The sequence below is a fragment of the Terrapene carolina genome, unplaced genomic scaffold (genome assembly GCF_002925995.2).
Source record: "Terrapene carolina triunguis isolate 2854851 unplaced genomic scaffold, T_m_triunguis-2.0 Scaffold84, whole genome shotgun sequence".
NCBI classification, from domain to species: Eukaryota; Metazoa; Chordata; order Testudines; family Emydidae; genus Terrapene; species Terrapene triunguis.
The window spans coordinates 10,109,193-10,135,620 of record NW_020664435.1 but is presented as its reverse complement, the minus strand read 5'-3'; the positions used below and the strand labels follow the sequence as shown (position 1 = coordinate 10,135,620).

The following is a 26,428-nucleotide window of genomic DNA, read 5'->3' as shown; positions in this document are numbered from 1 at the left end:
TGTCCCTTTGTACTTGGGGCCACACAGTTCTCTTTTATGGGAGGCCCCTCAGAATTCTTAAAGCACCATGCACATTTCTGGTGCTGTAAAAATAAAATAATAATACCCTAAATCTGTGGCAGTGCTCCTTTGAGAACAGTAGAAGTTATACCAGTAGCTCTCGTTGGCATCAGTAGGAGCTATGTGCATAGCTCAAGGGCAAGATATGGCCCTCGTCTTTTGGGAAGTGAAAATAATTTGAGACTGAACTGTCAAGATCTGAACTCTTATTTGAAATGGAACGTGTTTTAGCATGCCATGTCAAAAAAATCTCTGTGTTGACAGACATGCAGCCTTAAACAATGAAAAGGAAACACACAAAGTGCACAAGCCACCAAATAATTCATATTGCTTCTGATATCTCTCCAACGTACCCCACCAGCCAATTCTTTTCAGATGGCTCAGCACTTTTCTATTTTGAACAAGTGCTTACTGTTGAAGAGGATATTTCTTTTGGAATCCTGTGTTGGGCAGTTATAGCAGAAAGTTGTAATAAATTAGATTTTTTTTTTAAATTAAAAAGAATTGTTTCCCCCCTGTAATTAGTAAAAGAATATTTTAAAGTAATTGAATTACATGCATTGTGGCTTCATTTTTCTCAGTGACGGGCACAGCTATTACAATGAGACTATGTGATCCATTAAAGAAAAATGTTAGGTTTGGATTCAGAGGCTTTTCTTTATTTTTTTTTATTCAATAAAAGCTCCCTTTGAAATCGATGCAAATAATGCCCTAGGGCCCATTCCTTTATACACTGACATATGAGTAACTTTACTCCTGTGACTGGTTCAATGAGACTAGGTAGGTATGTAAAGTACATAAGTGTTTGTAGGATCAGGCCTGTAGTAAGGATTAAAGGAAAACTGAGCAAGGACTTCAAAATATGACCCTGAGTCTTTCTTACCAAGCATTTGGAAAATAGACTTATTGTCCTGATTGACACTGCAGTCCATTTGAAGCAGGAAGTACCTGTGTCTAACTCTGTTTCTTCTCTTTGTCAAGCAGATATTATTTTAAATTTCCGAACAACCTATGTCAGCAAGTCTGGCCAAGTTATATTTGAAGCAAGATCTATTTGTATCCACTATGTGACTACCTGGTTCATCATTGATTTAATTGCTGCACTTCCCTTTGATCTCCTTTATGCTTTTAATGTCACTGTGGTGAGTACTATACTTGCATTCTATTAACAGTGTTTATCTCAAGGGGCCATTTTTGCAAATCAGCTTTTTTTTCAGTGGGGAGGGGGAATTGTTATATTCTCATAAGCAAACTAGGGAAATGTGGTCTAGATTAAATTACTATAAGGGGGGTGCACAACTAGTTGAAAGAACTGGTTGAAAGAGCAGTCATCAACTGTTGGCTGTCAAACTAGGAGGGTATATTTAGTAGGGTCCCTCAAGGGTCAGTCCAGGGTCTGGTACTATTCAATACTTTCATTAATGACTTGGATAATGGAGTGGAGAGTGTGCTTATAAAATTTGCAGAGGACATCAAGCAGAGAGGAGTTGCAAGCACTTTGGCAGACAGGATTAGAATTCAAAGTAACCTTAACAAATTAGAGAATTGATCTGAAATTGACAAGATGAAATTCAGTAAAGACATGCAAAATACTTCAGTTAGGAAGGAAAAATCAAATGCACAACTAAAAAATGGGGAATAACTAGTAGTGCTGAAACTGGCCTGGGTTTATAGACCATAAATTGAATGAGAGTCAACAATCTGATGCAATTGCAAAAAAGGCTAATATTCTGGGGGTATTAACAGTAGTGTCATCTGTAAGACACAGGAGGTGATTGTACCACTATACTCAGCACTGGTGAGGCCTCAGCTGGAGTACTGTGTCTAGTTCTGGGATCACACTTTAGGAAAGATGGGGACAAACTAGAGAGGAAAGCAATAAAAATGATAAAAGGTTTAGAAACCCTGACCTATGTGGAAAGGGAAAAAAAACTGCACATGTTTAGTCTTGAGAGAAGAAAAAAAAAAAAGACCTGAAAACTGTTTTCAAATATCAAGGGATGTTAAAAGAGGACAGTGATCAATTGTTCTCCATGTCCACTGAATGAAGAACAAGAAGTAATGGACTTAATCTGCAGCAAAGAAGATTTAGGTTAAATATTAGGAATAACTTTCTGGAATAGGCTTCCTGAGGAGGTTTTGGAATCCACATTACTGGAGGATTTTAAGAACAGGTTGGACAAACACCTGTCAGGGATGGCTTATGGTTTCTTGGTCCTGCCTCAGCACAGCAGGTGGACTTGATGACCTCTTGAGGTCCTTTCCAATCTTACATTTCTATTATTTGAAATTTGTTTTCTCTTTCAGCACTGTGAAATGTTTTGGCCTAAGGTACTAAAGGGATAAATCAAATGCAGTTGTTGAAATGTATTTAACAGCTCAGCCATAGGCATCAAATTGACAAGAAGCCCATCAGTGGTGCTATTGAATTCAGTGGGACTTCTGGTGGAGCAAGGTGCTACTAAACCAGAGTACAGGGATCAGAATTTGGCCTGTAGGAAATTACTAAGCAGAGCCAAAGTGTCCTCTGACAATGTAACAGTGAGTTGGGCTCTTACCCAAGTGACAAAATGTCAGCCAGACGAAGAAGAATTTTGAGCAGTATTAAAGATAGAATGTGAAGACAAAATAAATTGAGCTTGTGCCTTTTTTGCTTCTTTGTAATGTATAAAGAGAGTGTAAAAATGGTCTTTTCTGAGACTTTTTCCTGTTTGTTTTTAAATGAGAAATTCAGCTCTTTCCTAAACTGCAAGTCTCTATAGCCTTACCAACTTTAGCAAAATTAACCACTGCTGGCAACTGGGGTTAGCAATGGATACATCTGAACTAGATGCTGAAAATGCCTTACTTATCAATGTAGCCAAGGGCAAACTGTGTAAATCATCATCATTTCAGAAGTCCACATGGAAGTTAATGCTCTTCAGATCATCAATTTCTGCCCAGTACCTCTTCCACCATTTCTTTGAGAAGGTGTGTTCCGTACAGATGGAGAGGCTCGGGGGGGAGAAGAGAGCTGGACAGGACCAGGGTGAGGGCCATATCCTCAGCAGAGGGCCTGGTTTCCATAGAATTTGCCTGCAGTTCTTGTGGCAGATTTAGACTCTTTACTTCATACGTGGTTATAAACTTATGCTTAGAGGGGAGCATTCAGCAGAAACTCAATATCTAACTTTGGAAAGATTTTAGCAGAGATTTTCCATTCCTGTGGGTTTTTCACATAAGAGGACTGGGTGCTTAATGCTTAGCATTTTGTAGTTCTTAGGTTTTTGTCCTCCCAGGAATGGACACACACGTCTCTTGTTAGTATTGAGAATTACACATGTAGGTTGAGGGTAGAATAGGTTAGAGAGCAAAACTAGCCAAGCCCATGAAATTAATTTAATTTAATTAATGCATATCTTTTCATGAACAAAAAATAAAATGTAATATAATAAAATACAATATTTACATATTAATTCATAAACAAAATTCAGATTGAAATATCTGTCAATAATCCTCATTATGGTATCTGCCATAAATGAAGAATTTCATTTAATTTATGATGACTTTCACATGTAGCAAAGTTTTATTTAAACTGAATTTGTTGACCCATGTTGGAATCCTCTTCTATAAAATACATTCTTCATTTTTATTCTCTTTTAATTCCCTCTCCTTAGCTAACCTCCCTTCTCAGCCCGTCTGGCATATTAAGAACAGACAGTCTGATGCTTGTGCTGTAATTTTAATCCCAGCTCAGTCAATGGGTCCAGGTTTTCATATCACAGTTTCTACAAATAGTAGGCATACTAGTTCATTAAGCTACCAATCCAGTTTAGCTCAATGCATTATAATTGTGCCAACCAGCATGAATGTCAATGAATTTTATTTCCAGTCAGAAATTTACATTGCAACTTTTTTCTGAATGAGCCATTCCAAAGCCTTTTCTTCAAGGATTATTTAAAAAAAAAGGGAACAAATCACTATTTTAGTCTGTACCATAATCTGAATAAAATGTTTCTTTTAAAACTAGTACTGTTGGCATCAGGGGTTGGGGAGGATCTTTATCATAATGAATTCTGTGGGGAAGAACCATTTTCCAACAATTATTTTTTCTGTTAAAGACGACACAGTAATACAAATGCTATAATAATTTGATTAGTTCAGATCTGTCCTTCCTATCATTCCTTTTATCATTTGTTGCTGTGGACAATATTACAGTAACTAATAACTTAGTAGGCCACTGAAATAGTCCTCCCAGTGATTCTCCATAAGATAGGTAGTGAGCCATAGCTCTGAGCCCTGAGTAAGGGACAGTGTTTAGCTGTGTTGCCCCAGGAAGTAATTGACTCATAGTCACAGCTTCTCAGTTGCTCCGGGGATGAAATAAGATGTTTCATCTTTTTACAAGGTGCAGCTTACGTTTCCACCCTTGTCCTGACCCAGCTCCATTGGCTTGTGCATTGTGGAGCCTGACTCGAGGACTTGTCCACTTACTGGTGGTTGGGGAAGTATCTCCTCCCCACCCTTCACATACCCTTTGCATCAGGGTTGCAAAAAGGGAGTTGTAGGAGCTAGCTGTGTTGACTCTATGCCAGCTGGGGGATGCTGCCATCAGTTAGGGTTATCTCTAGGATGACCAGATAGCAAGTGTGAAAAATCTGGACAGGGGGTTGAGGGTAATAGGCGCCTATCTAAGACAAAGCCTATATAGGACTGTCCCTATAAAATCGGGACATCTGGTCACATTAAGTATCCCCAGCAGGGGAGTTATGGGAGGTTTACTCCCTTTGAACCACCTCAATTGAGCAAAGGAGCATATCATGACAGAGGATTGGCCAGCCTTATCTTCTCATTTAAGTCAGTCTATTCAGATCCTTAATCATATTTGTGGCTCTTCTCTGAATTCTCTCTATTATGCAGTGGCCTTTCTAGTTTTGAGAAACCTAGGACTTTTTAATCTTGTGCACTCACTGTCTCCCCAAACACCTCCATGTTTTTATCCAAGGGCATAAATGCCCCACTGCTTTGCACTTTGTATAGTTATTTACCTCTGTGCAAAATTGGTGTTAAGTGCTACCAAATCAGAAATCTGAATATTACACCAGTAGTAGTATTCTACACTCATTTTGCACACCATTTGTTCTAGGGTAAATGACTATCCCTGGTGCAAGACGAACAGCTACCAGAGTTTCTGTGGGAGTTTGGCCTGAAAAAAGAGAGTAGTGGTTTTGTGTTCAGTGCTGGAGGTGCAGTCCTGATTTTTTTTTCAGTGATTTGTTCTAGATGTCTGGCTTGATTCAGTGTTTGCCGGTATCCCTTAACAAGGGGGAGGAGTTGACCTAGTTTTAAAAGCCTGTCACTAGCAAAAGTTGGAGCAACTAGCAACTAACTGTGGAGTTTCTCTGAGAGAGTAAATGGAAGTTTGGTATGGGTTTCCTCTCCCTGCCCCCCCCCCCCCGGGTTTTTTTTTTTTAAGGAATAAGGTCTAGGAAAAAAATACAATGATGCCTACTGAGGCAGCACTAAAAAGTGACCATAGGAGATACAGAAGATGATTGGATGCAGTAGCTGTAGTATGTATGTTATCCTTGAGTGGGTATCTGATGGAAGCTACTTATTGATGAAATGTTGCCTGATAGAGCTTATGAGAGAAGACCCAAAATAGCTAGTGGTGGTGATATCTAGTTGAGTAAAAGGTTTGTTGCACTGGGGAATGGGGAGGAGAAAAAGGCAAAAGATGGGATATCGAGGAAGAAAAGAAGGGAACCAGTCCCTGAAGAAGAGAGGAAGAGATGATAGAATCAGCCAGGGACTCTGTCTAAATGAGGCTGATGTATGGGGACTGTAGTGTAGACATACCCTAAGGTGTTAACCCAGTGGAGGTGACTGTGATAGGGCGTGACTCACCACAGTGGCACCTCCTGCTGGTCATCCTGAGGATTAGATTAGAGTCAAGAGAATTCCTTCCCAATTTTGTATCAAATTTAGCAACTTCATTTCTCATCCCTAATCTCCTCAGTAGTTCGAGGCACTGAAGCCTGCTATTCTTTCAGCTTATGCTGCCTTTTGCTAAACTCTTGTCTTTGTCATTGCAACAGAAAAGGTTAACCCAGCTAGTCTAAATTGATTAACTGAATGTAGAAATTCAGCTAGCATTGTATTTATGGACAGAGCAAATCTACCCTGGCACAAGTATGAGTGCTGATTCTTCACTTTGTCTTTCTAAATTTATTATAGAGAAAATAAAGCTGACTGCTTTCATCTGAGATCTTTCCATGACAGATTGAACACAATAGAAGAAAAAAACTTGGAATAACTAATGAGAAAATTCAGTGTAATTATACAAGATTTATTATGCTCATGTGCAAATTTATTTTCACATAATTTCAAGATGTGGGTTTTTTTTAGCCCAAGTAGAAAAATGATTTTTTTCTAGACATCATAAAAAGAAATTTTGTATTGTTTCATCTATTGTTTATTATCCAGTAGTGTTCTCTTTTTTTTATAAAAACAAAATGGTCAAAGTTCAGAATTTAGTCACAATTTACGTATGAATGAACATGGAAATCAGCATTTTTTTTAGCAACATGACGACATGCCTGGGGATTTTTTTTTAATCTTCACATAACTTTTGCCATGCTGTAGTTATGGTTATGTCTGAATTTAAGCATCTATATCTCAGCTATATTATCATTATTTGCTTGTATTATAGTACAGGCCCCAATTAGAGGTGAGGGTTTTATTGTGTTAGGCACTGTACATACATATAACAAAAAGGACTGTTCTTGCCCCAAAGATTTTTACAGCTGTCAACCACAGTCCTACAAACACTTACTCACATGCTTAACTTTACAAACATGAGTAATCCCCCTGACTCCTTAGCACATGACAAGAGATGGCTAAAACAAGCAAATGCAAGGAAGGGAGGAGGACATGGGGACAGTGAAATGTTTGTTTGGTATAATAAACAGCAGTCTCAGTATGCAGACAGACTGCCTAGCTGTTGTCAGATATTATTGATTGCAGCGCTGTGTCCTTAAGGAAGGATTTTAAAGGAGGATACTGTAGTGGTTTTGTGGATTTTTCCTCCATTGTATAGAGGGCAGCATGGGAAAAAGAGCGAAAGTTCTTGAGGGACAATTAAAATAATGGGCAATGAAGGCACCGGTAAAAAGTTCAGGGGATAATGAAGCATTCAGTGTAAATCAATATCAAGGATTAGTTGTTAATGTTTTATAGTGGTGCCACATCCATCTATTGGGCCATATTCTGCTGTCAGTAACACCAGTGTAAATTTAAATAGCTTCATTGTCTTCAATGGATTTGCTCAGTTGTAACTAGGAACAGAATAAAGCCCATGGCTGGTTTGGGGTTTCATTAGTCATTCCGAACTTAGCCCAGGTTGCAAACTTGATCAGCCAAACTAGGCCTACTTTTGAGTGAACTGAGCCATTTTATTCAACCTTTTAGAATGTCAACTTTTGTTGATTGAACCAAAAAGCCTTCAGTTCATACTGGGTTAATATACGAAAACAATGGTCAAAAATGAAAAGATTTGCTCATGTTTTTTATAGCACCCATTACAGTAATATACAAATGTTCTGGAAGTACTAGCGGGAGATATGCAGTTTGATTTGTGTTTTTCAGCCAACACAAGACAGACACAGAATGAGTCTTTAAAAATGTGTATATTCCTATGACTACATGAAATAAATGTAAATAGTGATGACAAATGATAAGAAATGTAAGCAGAAGGCCCGGAATATCCTCTGGGTTTGGCAGGAGATTTAAAAGCTTGAGTCAAATTTTCACAATTCCTGGAAGTTATTTGGTTTCTGCATCCATTGAAAAATATAAAATCAGATTAATTCACATTGCATTCTCTGAAGCAAGAAGCTGTATCATGTGGAAATAGTACAAGGACCTTCTCTGAGGCATAATCCCTTATGGAGCTCTCCTTTGCAATGGAGCAATAACTCCTCCCATCTCTGCTCTCTTCCCCAACACAATAGTGTGCTTAAATGACATATCAGAGCTTGTAACATTCTCTCTGGTCTCTGTCCTGCAAAATATCTGTAGCGTGCTCTTGCTTCCAATGCATAAACTACATGCCATGTTTTTATCTAATATCCACCTTAGGAGAAACCGCTCATCCCCTTTTTATCCAGGCTTTAGTTACTGAGTCATTTTTATCCCACATGCAGGGCCAGCTCCAGGCACCAGGATAGCAATGAAGACGGGGGCGGCACGTCCAGCAGTTCGGCGGCAATTTGGCTGCGGGACCGCCACTTCATCTGGGAGCAAAGGACCTCCAGCCGAATTGCTGCCATAGAATGAAGGGGCGCTAGAGCTGCTGCCGAATTGCCGCTGATCCCGTGTTTGCGATCGCGGCTTTTTTTTTTTTTTCCCCTCCCTGCTTGGGGTGGCAACAACGCTAGAGCCGGCTCTGCCCACATGTAATGCTATTGACTTTGGCCCAGTGTGGTTTTTTTAATCATACTGTTTGGCTCTTTGTTAGCAGTAATCAAACACTATTACAAAAATGGGGCAGTTTGTTTCTTCATGTTGGAGCCACGTGAAATTTGGTTAGTTTAGCTCATTTTGTTTTTTGGTTGAGGGGTTTGCCTAAATGCAATACTTAAGTGAAACCCAAGGCCTCGTGCTGCACACAAAGCAAGGCCAAAGATTGATGTCATCTGTGTTTTGAAATCAGTTTGGCAGCAGTCAGATAAACAAAAAATATATACACACACACTCAGTTTTAAAAAAATGTACTGGCTTAGCCACTGTTTGAACTTGTGAATCTAAATCTTAGCTCAACGCATGCACTGAGTAACCAAGTTGTGTGTGCATGTGGCAAGGAAATTTCATAGAACTTGTGTGGGGGAAGAGGACTTCCTTCCACTAAACCACGACTTTGTCTAGTTTATTTCACCAGTGCTGAAAATTCTTTTGCTTCATCTATTTTCCTAGGTGTCCCTTGTCCACCTCCTAAAGACTGTCCGATTGCTGCGTCTTTTACGTCTTCTTCAGAAGCTGGATCGTTATTCCCAGCACAGCACAATTGTCCTCACACTTCTTATGTCTATGTTTGCATTGCTTGCTCACTGGATGGCATGCATTTGGTATGTCATTGGAAAAAAAGAGATGGAAGAGAATAATCCCGTTACTTGGGATGTAGGTAAGAGTCTGTTTTTTACCATATATAAATCACCCAGTGTTTCCTTTCTTGTTGTTAAAGTTTATAATACTGTAGGCTATAAAAGCTAACACTACATGGTATATTTTATCAGCCAGGGCATATTTAATACATGTAAATATTTAAAATTAATTGCCTGATGATTAAGGGATAGGTAATCCCACTGAAATTTGACCCAAAGTGTCCATTCCTCAACCCCATATTTGTTTACCTACAACATGAACATGATTTATATATAAAACAAGATTTTGCATATTTGCTCCTAAGAGGCGAAGTTCTTTTGAGTTTACCTAATTGTAAATTTTTATCTACCTACCTCCAACACAAGACTGTCATTCCTTTAACTGTCTCCTTTTCTTTTTAAAACATAGTGTGTACTTTAATATGTTTTCCATGTATGATGTTTTAAATAATCTATTTTGTTTGGTTTTTCTAGTAATGTTTATTTAAGCACTTTATTATTTTTCTCGAAGCGCATTAAACCAGTGGCAAGGGTTTGTTGCCCAAATCATGTGTCTGATGATGGTATTTAAAACATTCATTAAAAGAGAAACAGTATATGGACAATAACATTTATAGGTATTGGTCCATGTTCATCCCTATGATAATGACATTGAAATCAGGGAGTCACCAGGGATTAATTTGGCCCAGTTTCTGTCATTTAAAGCTGTTCTCTTTCCTGATCTGAAAATGTGAACTCTACTAGCACACAAAAAGTTACAGGAGAGAATGTGAGGAACTAACCATTTCATCACTAGGGTTGGGGAAATGCTTTCTGCCTAAATTTGGACCCACTTGAGGTCAAGCATTTGCAAGTTTGGTGCATATTTCATTATTTTTGAGTTCCTGTTTCACTTGGAATTGAGAAGATATCCAATTTTTAAAAAAGGATTAAACTGGAGCACAGAGTAGGAAGAGTGAAAAACAAAGACTGTGACAAATGAGCAGGGAGGCAGAGTCAATAGAAAAATCCTGATGAAAAGATAAAAACCATGTACCGGCTTCCCTTTAGTTAGATTTTTTTTGTCAAAAAAATTGGAGAATGAGGTTAGAAAAGATTTTAAATTATAGATGGTGGTGGAAGGTCTGAAATTCAAACTACTTCACTGAATCCTGCAAACCAAAACAGTAGCTCATGAGGTTTGCAAACCATGGAAAGCCAGGAGAGGCTTCCAGTTCTTAGTAGCTTCACAATGTAATCAGTAGACCCTGGACTGGCTTCTTTTCTAAAATTCTCCAGTGAAAGGCCTTGTTTGTTTGGGAAGGGTGTGGAATGGGGAGAAGAATATGTCAATGGGGAAGGTCTGTACTTTTCAAGTTAAACCTAAGGGCCAGTTTCCTCAACTGGTTATCTTGTGTTTCTTCTGAGTGATGTTCAAGACTTCTGGAGCTTTTAAAGTTGTATTGGATGGGAACTCTTCCTTCCTTCCCCCCGCCCTAGATTATATTTACGTAGTTATAAGGGTTTGCATCTATGAACTGGGTGATTAACTGACTGTTATATGTGAGTATGAAGAGGTTTGGTAGTTATTGGGTATTACTGCAACTACATCACTCTTTAAGGCAGTAGCTATCACCCTGCAGCTTTCAATGTCATTCTAACTTCACTCTGAATGAGGAACAAAGAAGAATTTCTTCTGCCTTTTTCTTTGCTGGCCAACCATGAGTCACCTCTTTTCTTCACTTCCTTGTTTTTTTTTCTTCCTAGTTGTCTTTTCCTTTGACCTTACATAAAACCTTTTGTTCTTGTCTAGGTGAATAGAAAGAGGGGAGGACAATGGTGAAATTGGTTGGGTCTTGTAAACCCTGTTGATTTTATTTGTTCTGTAAAATACAAAAGGGCTGAATAGAAGCATGTGAGTATTTTAGATGTGTTTTTGTTGTTTGTAAGAAAGGCCTGTTGCCTACTCGACACAATAATCATATCTGATAGAGGAATATAGGACTCATTCCCTTTCAAATGCCTGCTCAGGAAAATGTTTGGTGAGGGAAGTATACAAACAGCAGGGACCAAGAGTACAGAAAAGTTGGCTCTAGCTCAAACATCAGGTCCTTTTCTTGTCTCCTTGCATGTCTCTCCCCCCACCCTTCTTTAAAAGTTGCTGCAAGAGGAATGGCTGATGGGAAAACTAGTGAGAAGGTTAAAAATGCCTGACCTAGAACTAACTGAGGAAGTTGGAGGGAGAAAGTCAGGGAGAGGAACACCTAATCACCGTACCTCTCCAGCTTACCGTGAGGCTACCAAAATCCTGTCTGATTCTCTGTCATGCTTGTCTATTGTTCATGTTTTCTTCCTCTTTGTCATGAATTTGTTTGTAAAAAACGGCTACTGGGGCTGGCTAATGAGCTCCTCACAAAGTGCAGTGCAGAAACCTCACAAAGCTGTAGCAGAAGACCGGGAGATACAAAGAAAGCCCACTGTGTTTGAATTGGCCACACATTCACAGCAGAAAAAAAAATAAGGAAAAAAGTCGTGCTCAACAGGCATATTAAACAGCCTTCCAAGGACATTGTCAGCGGGTTTAGGCTCTAAAAGTTAGTTTATTCAAACACACTTAGCACTGTCTCAGTTACCAGGCAAACTGCCCTCTGATTCCCATTGAGTGCACCCCCCCTACAGTCTCAGGCCATGGGCCATCACTTCATATCAATTATGTGATTCTCCCACTCTGACAGGGTCCTAGGTGGCAGTGTCCAGGTACTAACCACAATTGCCTCAGCTGGCCTGACTAAAGGTATATCTACACTTATGGCGGTGTGTGCAATACACAGACTGCACGCCCAACTAGCGCTGTTATAAATAGACTGTGAGGCACAACTTAGGTGAGTAGAGTGCCCTATACTCCCGAACCCGCAGGGTATATACTCCATACGGCTCTCTACACACCCAAGCAGTCCCTCCCATGTCTACGCCGTTGCAGTGTAGTGTCCTGCTGAGTCCTGCAGCGAAGAGCTGCTGGAGCCTTTCACTGCAGTGTGTAGCAATACACCACAGTGACAAGTGTGGATGCAGCCTGTGGCACGTACCTACATGTGTAGCGTCTGTTGTCTACATGCAGCCATAAATATAGGCATAGCTTTAGGTTCAGCCCCTGCAGTTCTGTGCTCTCTGGGGGCAATGACCATGGTAATTAGAGACCAAACAGCCTCCTTAAAGTAAAATAGCATTTATTTAGAACAGAAGCATTTCTAGAAAACGTAGCATAAAAACAGTATAGCCCACTACACATGTGTCTGGCTTACCAGGTGTTTAACCATCTTCCATGTGGGGACAGAGGAAGAACTAGCTTCCTATACACTGTCCCACAGAGCCTCTTTCTGTCAGCTTGTCTCCCTGTCAGAGCTCACTGATGCTCCCTGGACAGCTCCTGGTGACTCACCACCCTTTGCAGGGATCAACACAACTTTTTAATTCTTTATAACCCTTTTGATCTCTAGACTCCCAGCCTGACAAAAGAGCCGTGTCACTTCCCCCTAGAGACTGGAAGGATGCCACTGTCTTTTAAGTGTGTGCTTCGGTGTTCCTATTTGGGAAGCTATTTTGTTGTCTTCCTGTATAGACCCTATTGAATTCAAGTATTAGAGGCTGCCCTTTTTAGAGCTAGTGGGCCTGGGGCTAGCCCGCTCTGTTCTAGGCGGAGTGCCATTAAGGACCGGTGTTTGGGCCTGGTAGAGGGGATAATCCGACCCAGCAGGGAAGAGGTCAGGTGATACCTATAAAGGTTGAACTGAGGAGGCTTGCTATAGGAAGCAGGTTGGCTCTGGGAGTGGGGTGTGTGGGGGGGGGGGAGATTTTCAGGCAGACAGCCTCTTTGGGGACTGAGGAAGAGCTGCCAGAGGCATGTAAACTCTGGCAAGGAAGCCCTGGATCAGGGGAATTGTGCAGCTGTTGAATTAATGTTGAACTATTTATTTTGGGGATTTTTCTGAAGATTGCCAGCACCACCAGTAAATGAAGCCCAGAGGGGAAAAGGCCTGATCCAGACTCTGGGCATAGAGACAGTTCAGTAGCTTACACAGACACATAATAAACATTCCGTTACCCCCTCAAAGACCAGGTCACATACAGCGTTCATAACATTATTACATATCAGCTTCACATCTGTCACGAGCAGCATTGCCAAGCTTCTCTCCATATGTTATATGTAATAATTTAGTATAAGGGTTTTTAAAAGGAAAACTATTTAAAGTATTAGAATTGTTGGAAAACAATGGGCTCAGAAAGACTCAAACAAGGACTAAGTCACCTTCCATAAAATGTACATCAAATCTCTACCTGAACATATCCATTCTCCATATATTAGAACAGTGGGCTATATTCTGCCCTCAGCCAGATTTGTGTAACCACATTGGTTTTTTTACGCATGCAAGTTATTTGCTGATAAGACAGGATGCTAGATTTTGAGCTCCCTGTGAAATCTGATTAGTGCTAATGTGGCAATGTAGTGCGTTAGTGGTGGTCCTCCCGCTCTGGCTCAGTGGGAAGCTGTCTTGCCTCACTACATCAGTGGACATCGCCCACAGTCAGGAAATTTGTTCAGGGCTCTGCTATCTATGGCTCTGGCCAGTAGTCAGGGCAGTGCAGCAAAAGAGTCTCTGAACCCAGACCTTCAGGCAGGGCGGGGCAACAAACAGTCTGGTTCTGGCCTGTTATCAGGACAGAGAAGCAAAGGGTCAGGCGTCCTAGCTCCGGCAGATGGCTGACAAATGAGGGCCTTTTGGCCTAGAGATGGGAGACTGCCAACCCAGAGGTGGGATGGCAGGGGCTAGGTGGACCTGGGCCCACCCCACTCCACCGGGCCCCAGGCCAGGGCCCTAACAGTGGTGGAGTGTTCCACCACTGGGTCAATGGGGAATCCAGCTGCAATACGCTAACTGCAGGTTAGGCAGCAATGCAGCCAGACTGAGGTCAGCTACCCCTGAGCCACTTCCTACCCTCCTCTCAGGTTGTACTGGATCCATTGAGTGTCCTCCGACTCCTCAGGATTGGTAGCCAGTGGCCGTCCCAGCGACTCCTCAATGTCTCGGTCTGCTGGCGACTCCAGCCACTCTGGCCAGTCCTCAGCTTGGCGGAGCTCCTCTTCGGTCTCCAGGCTCGGGAGTGGGCAGAAGGTGTCTGTTTCCTCTGATGGCTGCAGCCCAACTGAGCTCCAGGACTCGCCCTTTATACTTCCCGTCCCACCTCTTGACTTTGGGTGGGAGGGGCAAGCATTGCCTGGCTCTGCCCACCTGGGTTTAGAGAGTGGTCCCTCCCCCTGCGGCTCAGTGGGAGGCACTCCACCTGACTACAGACAGTATAAAGCTGATTCAAGCAGACTAAAATTACCCATAATGCAAGGGAATCCACAAGTGTTGTAAAAGCAATGCATCCAGCCCTATGCCACCCCATCTCCCCAGATAAGGGACATATGTGGAGGAGGTGGAAAGAGTTTGGCTGGAGTGCTGCAGCACACCGGCAATCTCCAGATGCCACTTGGAGCCATAACCTAGAACAATCTTGAGGCTGCTTTACCTGACACCTGGGGCCACACTTGCCCCTGGAAGCCCCAAGGATTGGGAGAGGATAAAGATGTCATAGAGACACCTTCTTCCTGAGAGTACAGCTGAGCTGAACCCAAGGACTGGAACCACAGAGTGTCACAAACAGTAATATTGTATGAATTTCCGTTCATGTTTGTGTAGCCTCTTATTTATGTCACTGAGTTACCCTGTGAATAGTCCCAGGGTAATTATTATAAGCATGGTAAGAGTTGGGTCCATGGTAAACAGGACTCACTAGTGAAGCAGAGTTTGTCTTGTTAGTGAAGCAGAGTTTGTCTTGTTAAGTTATACATCTGCATCATATTTTACCTCAAAACATGCTGGGATTTAAATATAATCAAGGAGAACACTCTCTAAGTAGGATACAACTTAGCATAAGTATGAGTCGCAAGAGCAGGTCCGTAATAATGAGGAGCTTCTCCTCCTGTTTTATAAAGGATGAGAGTCCACATTTATTTAGAGCCCAATTCTGACACTTGCTCATATTAGCTAATACCTTACTCCATTAAGAGTTCCACTGATTTCAATAGCACTACTTGCTAGTTAAGGTACTGCTTAATGCAGGTAAGGGTGGCAGAACCTGGCCCTTAGTTTTTGTACCTAATCTGCCAATTGCATTTTACCATTACCTTTTTATTTGATACAATTAAAACCACAACTAGACATTCAGTTCTTAAAGATGGCTGTGATCCAAAGCCCACTGAAGGCAATGAAAATCTTTCTATGGACTCTAGTGGGCTTTGGATCAGGCCCTAAGCCAGTATTTTGAGAAAGATGTACAATATATGTATCTTTATTCTGCTGTTTGGTTACAAAAGAACATGTCTCCGCCCTAGAAGCAGGTTTTTTCTTCTCCAGTTAGCTGTGGTAGCAAGTGCCTTGTAGCTGAAAAGCCCCTCTGGATTCATGGTATTGCCACTACAGTGCATCTAGCAGCTGAAAGAAAAAGATAGCTTTGGTTGGAGGAGGGACAAAAATTAGTGATTCTTTGTTTTTATACATAGACGTGTTTTATCAGATCATGTTTCTTTTATCAACTTCCTTACCATGTTTAGTGTTTCCTCAGAAAGCTTTCAACACAGAATAAAGACTGAGGTTTTGATGATGCTCTAAAATTTTTAGGCTGTAATATTGTAACTGTTTCTTAGGACCTAGTTGTGCTAACAGATATACATCATAACCCTGATCCCATACCATTGACTTCAGTGGGACATGCATGGGGCCCATGTATCTGTTTCTTTGGCTAATTTAAACAAACCAGGTACTTAATTTGCATTTGGATTAGGGAGAGGGGAATGACAAAGTGCTTCCAATGAAAATACACAAAGCAGAAAAGTGTGTGTGCTGTGTTCTTATTAAGCCAAATCATGAAGTTCTTCCTCAGTTCTTTGTCCTTATTCAGGCAAAGTTCCCATTGCAAAGAATTTAAAATAATAAATTCAAGAATTTTGCCATTCGGTTATGAGAAGAAAAGGAGTTGATTTTTCATGAGGGGGTAGGCTGTGGTTCCTGCCTGCAGACGGGGGAGCAGTTATAGGAGTAGACTGACCTCTGTTGTCTTCAGTGTGAGTAACTATCTACCAATGTGAGTAAGATAGGCACAGTCTGGCCCTAAGATTACTTATTCAGCTCTAGTATTAATGAGGTTTTTACTGATTGACATAGAAATTATTGAAATCATAGAAATTTAGGACTGGAAGGGACTCGTGATAGATCATCTAGTCCAGTCTCCTGCACTGAGGCAGGACTAAGTATTATCTAGACCAACCTTATTACACAGGAAGGCCACATAAACCTAAGCGCAACCTTGTGTGTGCCAAATGGATTCCATATATTTTAATAAGATTTAAAGTCACCTGTATTGATTTATATTTTAAGTTCAGCTTGTTTCTATGTACAGTCTTGTCTATTTAGACACTTTTGTAATGACAATGATGTAAACATGACAAAATGCTAACGAATCAGCTGTTAGTATATTGTGTTGAAGCAGGCTGTGGACCTTCTGAAATGCTCTGATGGGCCATGTATGGCCCACGGATCATAGGATGGGCACTCTTGATCTAGACCATCCCTGACAGGTGATTGTCTGACCTGTTCTTAAAAACCTCCAATGATGGAGATTCCACAAACTCTTTAGGTAACTTGTTCCTGTTCTTAACTACCATTACAGTTAGGAAGTTTTTTTCTAATGTCTAACTTAAATTTCTCTTGCTTCCATTTCAGCCCATTACTGCTTGTCCTGTCCTCAGTGGTTAAGGAGAACAATTTATCACCTTCCTCTTTATAACAACCTTTTACGTACTTGAAGACTATCATCATGTCCCCTCTCAGTCTTCTCTTCTCCAGACTAAACAAACTCAATTTTTTCAATCTTTCTATGTAGGTCAAGTTTTCTAGACCTTTAATCATGATGTTTCTCTTCTCTTGACTTTCTCCAATTTGTCCACATCTTCCCAAAGTGTGGTGCCCAGTACTCCAGTTGAGGCCTTATCAGTGCTGAGTAAAGTGAAGAATTACTTTTAGTGTCTTGCTTACAACACTCCTGCCAATATATCCCAGAATGATGTTCGTTTGCAACAGCATTGTATTGTTGACGCACTTCATTTATAATCCACTGTAACCCCCAGATCCTTTTCTGCAGTATTCCTTCCTAGGCAGTCCTTTCCCATTTTGTGTTTGTGCAATTTGATTATTCCTTCCTGAGTGTAGTACTTTGAGATTGTCCTTATTGAATTTCATCCTATTCATTTCAGACTATTTCTCCAGTTTGTCACAATCATTTTGAATTCTAATCCTGTCCTCCAAAACCCTTGCTATCCCTCCCAGCTTGATGTCATCTGCAAACTTTATAAGTGCACTCTGTGCCGTTATCCAAATCATTTATGTAGATACTGAATAGAACCAGACCAGGACAGATCCCTGCGGGATCCCACTCAATATGGGATATGAGAAGGTGATACAACCTGAGCCTTCTTGTCTAGGACTTGAGACCCTCACCTGAGCAAGTCTTGCGGCCTTCACCAACCAAGAAAGCAGTTGTTCTTTGGTCATTGTGCAGTTTGACTTTATTGCCTGATAAAGCATAGCTACTGGGCTGATCATTTACAGTCCAATCAGCACTTAAGATAGTGTTATGTTCCTTTTTCCTCTTTTGATTCCTTACTACTTAAATCCCTTGCATTTTCCTTTTGTATTGTTTCCATCATTCAGTCCCTTTGGTGAGGCAGCCATCTCCGTGAGACGTGGCATGATTTTCTGCACAAATAAGTTTTTCAGTTAGCTAGCACAGAATAGAGGCTCTCATTCTGATCTCACTTACACCAGTGTGATTTCACTGACTTCACTGGCATTGCTTCTCATTTCCACAGGTTTAACTGAGATCAGAATAAGGCACAGAGCCTTTATTGCCTGTTTTGAATTAGTCCATGCTGAGCTAGCGCCCTTCATGTTCTTACCAGCTATCAGAAGTGCCTTTTAGATCTGGCTGTACAAGAAACAGACAGTACTGAAAATGTTTCTTATTGCTAAATGCATTCACCCTATGAGAACTGTATGATCTGTTGAAACTGGACTACCATGAATATACAGTGAGCAGATTAGTAGGCAGCCAAGAGTCAGGATGCTGCTTCTCTTAGATAGTCAAAGCTGTCAAGTATAATTTATGTAACAGTCTTGAGCAGTTCTCCCTCCGTCAGCCATAACTTCAGCAACAACTTTTTATTAGCTCACCTACAGTAACACTTGCAATACTGTAGTCATGGATGATTTATTATCAGCACCAACTTAGAACACCTATATTTAAATGGGAAAAATGTCAAATTTGCCTCCTTTGGAAAGGATTCAAAAAACCTCTTTCATTCAAACTTATTTAATTATTCATGCTTCTTTCAAGAAATTATCTTTATTCTCTTTTCTGATTTATACTTGATAAGTAGTTTTTGTCACTTTTGTGAACATTATGTTTGACTCCGTAACAGTAAAGCTCTGGAAGGTTTTGGACCATTCTATTTGCGCTTATGTTACAAGGTTGCAGTATAAAACTCTCCATGCTGAACTTGTTCTGTGCATAGTTTGTCTAAATTCTGTCAGTATCTCTGAAGTCAGCTGTGGAGCTGGAATATTCATCATGATAATTATCAAATATCATATCCAGAGTTTAGTGGCTTAGCTAGGTTTTTAATGCTTGGAAGGTTTTCCCAGGCTGATGCAAAGAAACTTGAGGCATTCATCATTCTTTTCATTATTTCTTTTGCGGTTACCAACAATCTTGTCAGAAGCTCTGGGGATGTGTTTTGAAGATATCCTTGCGAGCAGGCACTTGAGTCACTTGCACACCTATCTAGGTTAAACTCAAGTTACACTTCTTTTGGAGGGAAGGCTATTTTTTAGGTGTTTGCAAAACCGGAGATATTCAAAGCTGCTAGTTTTTCACTTTTATGTTGAGTTTTAGCATATTAATTAAAATCTCCTAGTAATCTGAGATATGACACAGCAGGCTCAGTGGTATGATAAAACCCAAGTTAGAAAAACAGCAGTACTGTTACTCTCAGTACATGACCAAAGAAATGTGGAAGCTGGGATGGTAACAATTAATACTTAACATTTCTTACACTGTGTTGTACAAATCTTAATTAATCCTCACAACATTGTATAATGAAGTAAATAACATACTTCTCAATGTATGTAACAAAACTGAAGCAGAGAAGTTAAATGGCTTGCCAGAGACCACAGTGGGGAGCATGTACCAGAGCTCAGATTAGATCTCAGGATTTGATGGCGCCTATGCTTATCCTTATGTAGTGCCCTAATGAATAACTATTAATTAGTATTCCTGCTGATTATTCCTGCTGTGTTTCTGTACAGACTTAGGCCCTGATCCTGCTGTTGGTTACTTATTAAAATTATTTTCTGTAAGTGACATTAGCAGTATTGCCAACTCCAAGCATTGGAAAAGCATGAGCCAGTCCCCCATCATGAAATTTTTAAAATACAGTTCTGGGGGAGGGGGGGGGTTTCATGTTTTCAAGCTTTTCTTAACAACTATGAAGGCTAGAAGCTTTTTTTTTAAGAAAGAAAGAAAATACTGAAGCTCTCATGGAATCATAGGACTCCAGGTACTAGGGCTTTAAGAAAAATACCAACTGTTACAAGACTTGTGATAAAATCAAGATAGTTGACAAAACTGCACTTGTTCGACTCTGATCCTGTATAGACAGACCCTTACACCCAAGTCCCATAGACATGGGATCTGCCCTCATGAATCTAATTGCAGGATCAGGGCCTATACAAAAATTTAGTTTTAATTTAGTTTTAGTAAGTATCCAATGTATGAAGTGTGTGTGTGTATATATATATATATATAGTTAGAAAAATTATATATATATAATGCTTAGGCTAGATTATGACCAACTCTTACCCTGAGTATGAGGCCATGCATAGCTACGTCCTCCTAGGAGAAGCCCTAGGAAGAAATTGTGATTGAGTCGCAGTCCTATCCTGATCCCCATCCTTGCTCCCATGAGGAAGTAAATTACTGCTGCCCTGAAAAGATTGCAACTTACTGCCTCCATCACGCTGGCAGGCATGATGGGGAGGCAAAGCCAAGGCTCCACTCACTCCCAGCCCTATCACGATCATTTTACTCTGAGTGGGAATAGCAGCTATGGGGAGCTTGCTCTCCCTAACCCTGTGCCCTGTCACAATCCAGGCAGACCACACAGGGCATTATGAGGGGTTTTACGCCAAATGTTGTCCTGTCTGACCACATAAGTGTAAGCGACAATCTTGCCTTTGATTTGGTTGGTTATAGAAGTGAAACACACACCAAACTAAGCCTGATGTTGATGAAATGTCGCACATGTGGGTCAGTCATTCTTCTAGTTTTGCAGCTTCAAGGTTTTTTTTTTTATATTTTTTTCTCTTAAGTCTCGATATATTTTTGATCACATTTATAGAACTAAATGGGTTCTCTCCTGTGCAAACAAGAGCAACTCTGAATGCCCAAGACTCTCCACCCATAACTGTGTATTCTAGTTAAGATTTGGGGCCAAATCCTGGGCTGTGGGACCCACTGGGCTTGGGCAGGGTGTGAGTCAGTGCAGAATTTGGCAACTCAGTTTAAATCATGGTGTAGCTATAGTTTTATGGCAACATCTGTAAACTTCTCTTCATACCAGTGTGATTATGGACTGAATGATTTCTAAAAAGGGGGGAAGCACAATTAAGCTAAAACAAAGTTACCGAAGGAGTACTTCAGCCATTTCAAAGTGGGATATCTTGAAAAGCTTCCTCATTGGAAGAGGTCAGCTCTTTAAATGCTCAGGTTAAACAAGCCACAATTAGAGCTGACTTGACCCCCTCATGCACACACACATGCCAATTTAGAGTTGGCATGTGTAGGATTATGACTCCTAGCAGGAGAAGAACTACACTCTTGACTAAATATACAGTATGTCATTCACTAGCCATTGTCAGAACTTTAGCTCAGTCTGATCTCTGCCTCTGAATTCTTAATTTAAATCTCTGCTCCAGTGCATTCATTGTATTTAATTTTAAATTCACCATTATCTTACCAGTGACGACAATACCTGTTACGTTGAAGTTGCAGTCCTTTCTAATTTTTGTGAAGCAGCTTTAAGAAGAGGAATAAAAGATATAATTATATCTCACTGAGCAGTGGCTTCTTCAATTGAAGAAAATGTATCAAGGCTCTAGTGACTTGGGGTGATCCCATTAAAGTTCCTTTGCTGTGTGGGATGTACATACATCTGCTTGCTTGTCTATTTCTGATGTCTAGGAAAAGAAAAGGATGAGTTCATCTGACTGCAAATTCTTTTCCAAATTAATGTATGAAAGAAACACTTGCTAATTCCAATTCTTGTGAAATTTTCAGGACTCCAGTTGCTTACAAATTTAACCAACCAGTTCAGATTATCCTCTTCAGATTTATAGCAAATTGATTAACCCCCGTATAATGGTATGTGAATAGTTGGTGGTACTTAAATGGTTAGAATGAAAGACAATCATCTCAAAACTTAACCAATCACAAATCATTCTTAAACTTTGTAAGCTTTTGGCAACACCCATCTCCTCAATATTTTTAAGTTTTATTTAGTGGGTTTCAAAAATTTTGGGGGGAAGAAAAGAAAGTATCATAATACCATGATAAAGGCTATTTTTTAGACATTTCTGAGACGATTGGAACAGGAAGTGCTGGAAATTTCATGAAAACATCTATTCTGGAGAATTTTCCAGCACAGCTATCAAACAAAGGAAGTTTGGGTAATCATCATCTGAACTTGATCTCCAATCCTGTTGAGTTTCGCCCATCATAAATAGTTAGTATTTCAATATATTGCATATTGTGCACCTAATGCACTGACTGGAAATACATTGTTAATTCAGGAAAAATCCACCCTCCATTCCCAGTCTTTCAATCATTGAAATCAGTGCCATGGTAAGTAATATTTTATTTTTTTCCACTCAGTCAGTTGCTTTGAAATGTTGTCAGATGTCAGATCTGGATTATCAAATCATTTTTGCAAAGAAAAGTTCTAACAAAAACATGAAAAAATTGAGAAAATTAATTTCTGTTGATATTTCTTCCAAATATCTGTCTAAAAACATAGGGCTTGATTCTGCCACACTTACTCAGGTTGAGAAGTGCTTACTCAGGTTGAGAAATACTAGCTCATATGAATAATCCCATTGAAGTTGACTGGATTACACTTTTTAGTAAGTACTACAAGGAGGGGAAGTTCCTCTGATTCTTTCATCAAAATCCGTCCTCTATTTATTTTTACAGAATCTATCACTTGTGTGCCACGCTGCTAGAATTCACACACAAAAATCTTAATACAACAAATGGATTTTTACATATGCAGATCCACTCACCAGTGTGTGCAGCTGCTAGTATATAGGTGAGTTCTGAATGCACAAAGCTCCATGTTCACAAATGCGGGCCATGTTGAGGCCCACTTTGGATCCAAGTTTCTGCTTTCCTTGTATCTGACATATCCTACTCATAAAAGATTTTAAAAAATCATCATCATTCTCAAAGTACTGCTGCAAATGAAAAATAGTCAGGAATTTTCCATCTTTTTTTTTTTTTTTTTTTTTGACAGATAATTCAATTTCCGCAAAATCAAAAATTTCTGCGGGAAAATTTTGATTTTGCTGAAATTTTTGGAATCTCCATTGGGAAAATTGAAATGAAATATTTCATTGTGGGTGGGATTGTCCTGAATCAAAATATTTCCATTTGTTGAACCCAGTAGAAACATTTAATTTTGGGTGAGTTCATTATTAAGCTGTGAAAGTTTGAACTGCCCTGGTCCATCATGAGAGTTAAAGTTCAAGTGTCTCATGCTCCAATTCTCCTTTTTCTCCTGTATGGGCCATCTGGCTGGACTGTATCTCTCATTATGCATCATGGTCTCCTCTCTGGTTGAACCACTGCAATGAATCATGGGAGTTCCATGATTGAGCTACATCCTCTGAGATCCAGTCCACCCAGGGAGCCCAGCTCCTAGAGGAGAACGGGGACATGAAGCATCTGAATTACAGTTCCCATGAGGCACCACAGTGGTTCAAATGGACAGAGTTCAGTGTTAAACCAAGCTGAATTGTTACAACATTTCCAAATCAAAAAATTGTGGAGCTTTCCATTATGCAAAATATATATAGATATTGATGTTTTGACTTTTCATCCCAATTCAAAATGAAAACACATGTTGAAATGTCGGCATTTCCTATGGGATGGAAATTCCAGTTTTGGACCAGCTATATTGCATACATTACACTAAATGTTTTTCTTCACATGTAGTGCTATATAAAAATGCTTATCCCAAAAGTAAAATGAGCAAGTATTCTACTTTTTGCTGTTCCCTCTTAAGTCTGAAAAATTATAGGGTTTTGTGCTAATGAAAAGCAGTTTTCACAGCTGAAAAATGTTTCTTCCTAGTTGTGAAAAGGGCCTTTTGTCCAAGGGTTAAAACTACTGTAGACAAAACTTGGACCATGTTGGCCTTTTTGACCCAGGCTGAATCTGTTTAATACGATCATACTTTGGATGACAACTGTTGAAGCTGCACCACCAGTTTCTTAAGCAAATTTTAATGCGCTTTACTGCACTGCTCTCATCTGGGCAGACAATTCACATACTGAAATGTTAACACTCCAATAATCCAGCAGGGAATAAAAGCATACAAGATAAGTAAAAATAGGACTTGGAAGAAATGAAGACAAGTGAAGCCACCTTGGATATTTTTCCTTTTAAATTTTATTTGAGCTAGGCCTATGCATTTTTAACAGACTCAGGGGAGTTGTGATTTCTGCTCTGTGTAGGGAGGACATATATACCTAATGTTAACCAAAGCTATTTTATTTTGGGGAAATGTTGTAAAAGAAAAAATACAGAGTTCTAGTGAGATATAGTGTGATCTATAGATACAGTCTGTAAAATTTCAAAATTGTTAATTCACTTTCCAGAGCTCAATGAATCATTCAAGCTTAGGTTGAAAGTAGAAAGGTCAGTACTGCCAATGCAGAAGGGCTGAGAGAAAAGTGTTCAGCCTTTTTATGTAGTTGCTAACATTTTTTTGCCGAAGAAATCATGGTACCTGGATGTAGTCCTTGTCTTTGGTGATATGCATCACAATTAAAAATCATGTGTGATGTGCACTGCAGATGACTTGCATATTTGTCTGTTCATTCCTCAAAGCAATCACTGTTGACATCAGTGGGAATACCTTGTCTGGAGCAATTGCTGCACAGGAAATAGAGATCCTCAGTGCAAACTGGAGTGAAGAATTAAGAACATAAGAATGGCCATACTGGGTCCATCTAGCCCATTATCCTGTCTTCCGATAGTGGTTTGTGCCAGATACCTCAGAAGGAGTGAACAGAACAAGGCAATTTATCAAGTGATCCATCCCCTGTCGTCCAGGCCCATCTTCAGAGGTTTAGGAACACCCAGAGCATGGGGCTGCATCCATGGCCATCTTTGCTAATAGCCATTGATGGTCTCATCCTCCATGAACTTATCTAATTATTTTTTGAACCCAATTATACTTTTGGCTTTCACAACATCCCTGGAAATGATTTCCACAGGTTCTCACTGTACATTGTGTGGGCGAAGAAGGACTTATATTTGTTTTAAACCTGCTGCCCATTAATTTAATTGGGTAACCCCAGGTTCTTGTGTAATGTGAAGGCGTAAATAACACTTTCCTATTGACTTCCTCCACATCGGTAATGATTTTATAGACCTCTATCAGATCTCCCCTCAGTTGTCTCTTTTCCAGCTGAAGAGTCCCAGTATTTTTTTTTAATTTCTCCTCATATGGAAGATGTTCCATATCCCTAATCATTTTTTGTTGTCCTTCTCTATACTTTTCCAATTCTAATGTAGCTTTTTTGTGATGGGGGAACCAAAACTGCATGCATTATTCAAGGTGTAGGAGTACCATGGATTTATATAGTGACATTATTATATTTCTTGTCTTATCTATCCCTTTCCTAATGGTTCCTAACATTCTGTTAGCTCTTTTGACTGCCATTGCACGTTTAGCAGATGTTTTCAGAGGACTATCCTCAATTATTCCAAAATCTTTCATCACTTTCATCTGTCATTTTGGTGCCCAGTCACTCAGCTTTGTGAAATCTCTTTGTAATTCTTCACAGTCAGCTTTGGACTTGACTATCTTGAGTAATTTTGTATCGTCTGCAAACGTTGAAAGCTCACCGTTGAGCCATTTTTCCAGATCACTTATGAATATGTTGAACAGCACTGGTCCCGTCACAGATATTTGCAGGGCCCTCACAATTTACTTGTCTCCACTGTGAAAACTGACCATTTATTCCTACCCTATTTCCTGTCTTTTAACCAGCTATTGATCTTTGAGAGGACCTTCCGTCTTATCCCATGACTCCTTACTTTGCTTAAGACCCTTTGGTGTGGGACTTTGTCAAAGGCTTTCTGAAAGTCCAAGTACACAATATTGACTAGAACACCCTTGTCCACATACTTGTTGACTCCCTTAAAGAATTCTAATAGATTTGTGAGGGATGATTTCCCTTTACAAAAGCTGTGTTGACTTTTCCCCAATATATCGTATTCATCTATGTGTCTGACAATTCTGTTCTTTAGTATACTTTCAACCCATTTGCCTGGTATTCAGGGGTGAAAGTAAGTCCAGTGACTTACCGGTACGCTGGGGCCAGCTCTGGCCCCCAGAAGGGGCGGGGCCTAGGGCAGAAGGGGCATGGCTGAGGGAGTCAGAGCCAGCCCCAGCCCACCCTGCAAGGTAAGTGCCCCCCCCCACTGGGGTAGCAGCAGCAGCCCGGGGCTCCTGGGGCTATTTAAAGGGCCCGGGGCTCCCCTGCTTATACCACCATGGCCCTTTAAATAGCTGCGGGAGCCCTGGGGAAGCGGTGGGGCTCCGGCGGCTATTTAAAGGGCCGGGGCGGTAGAAGCAACGGGAGCCCCGGACTTTTTAAATAGCCCCCAGAGCCCCGCAGCCCTACCCCAGGGCTCCAGCAGTGGGGCTCTGGTGGCAATTTAAAGGGCCTGGGGCTCCAGCCCCTGCTGGGAGCCCCAGGCCCTTTAAATCGCCCCCTGGGGAAGCCGGGCCACCCCGATACGGAAAA

General features: G+C 40.4%; 1 protein-coding gene across 1 annotated transcript in view; it reads left to right on the top strand.

Moving 5' to 3' along the window:
* The window catches only part of KCNH8 (potassium voltage-gated channel subfamily H member 8), a 364,361-nt gene that overhangs the window by 232,300 nt on the left and 105,633 nt on the right, over positions 1-26,428 (top strand). The window contains exons 6-7 of the mRNA XM_024197376.1: positions 1,045-1,202; positions 9,013-9,220. Coding sequence (XP_024053144.1) covers positions 1,045-1,202; positions 9,013-9,220 — 366 coding nt within the window. The remainder of the gene's footprint in view (positions 1-1,044; positions 1,203-9,012; positions 9,221-26,428) is intronic.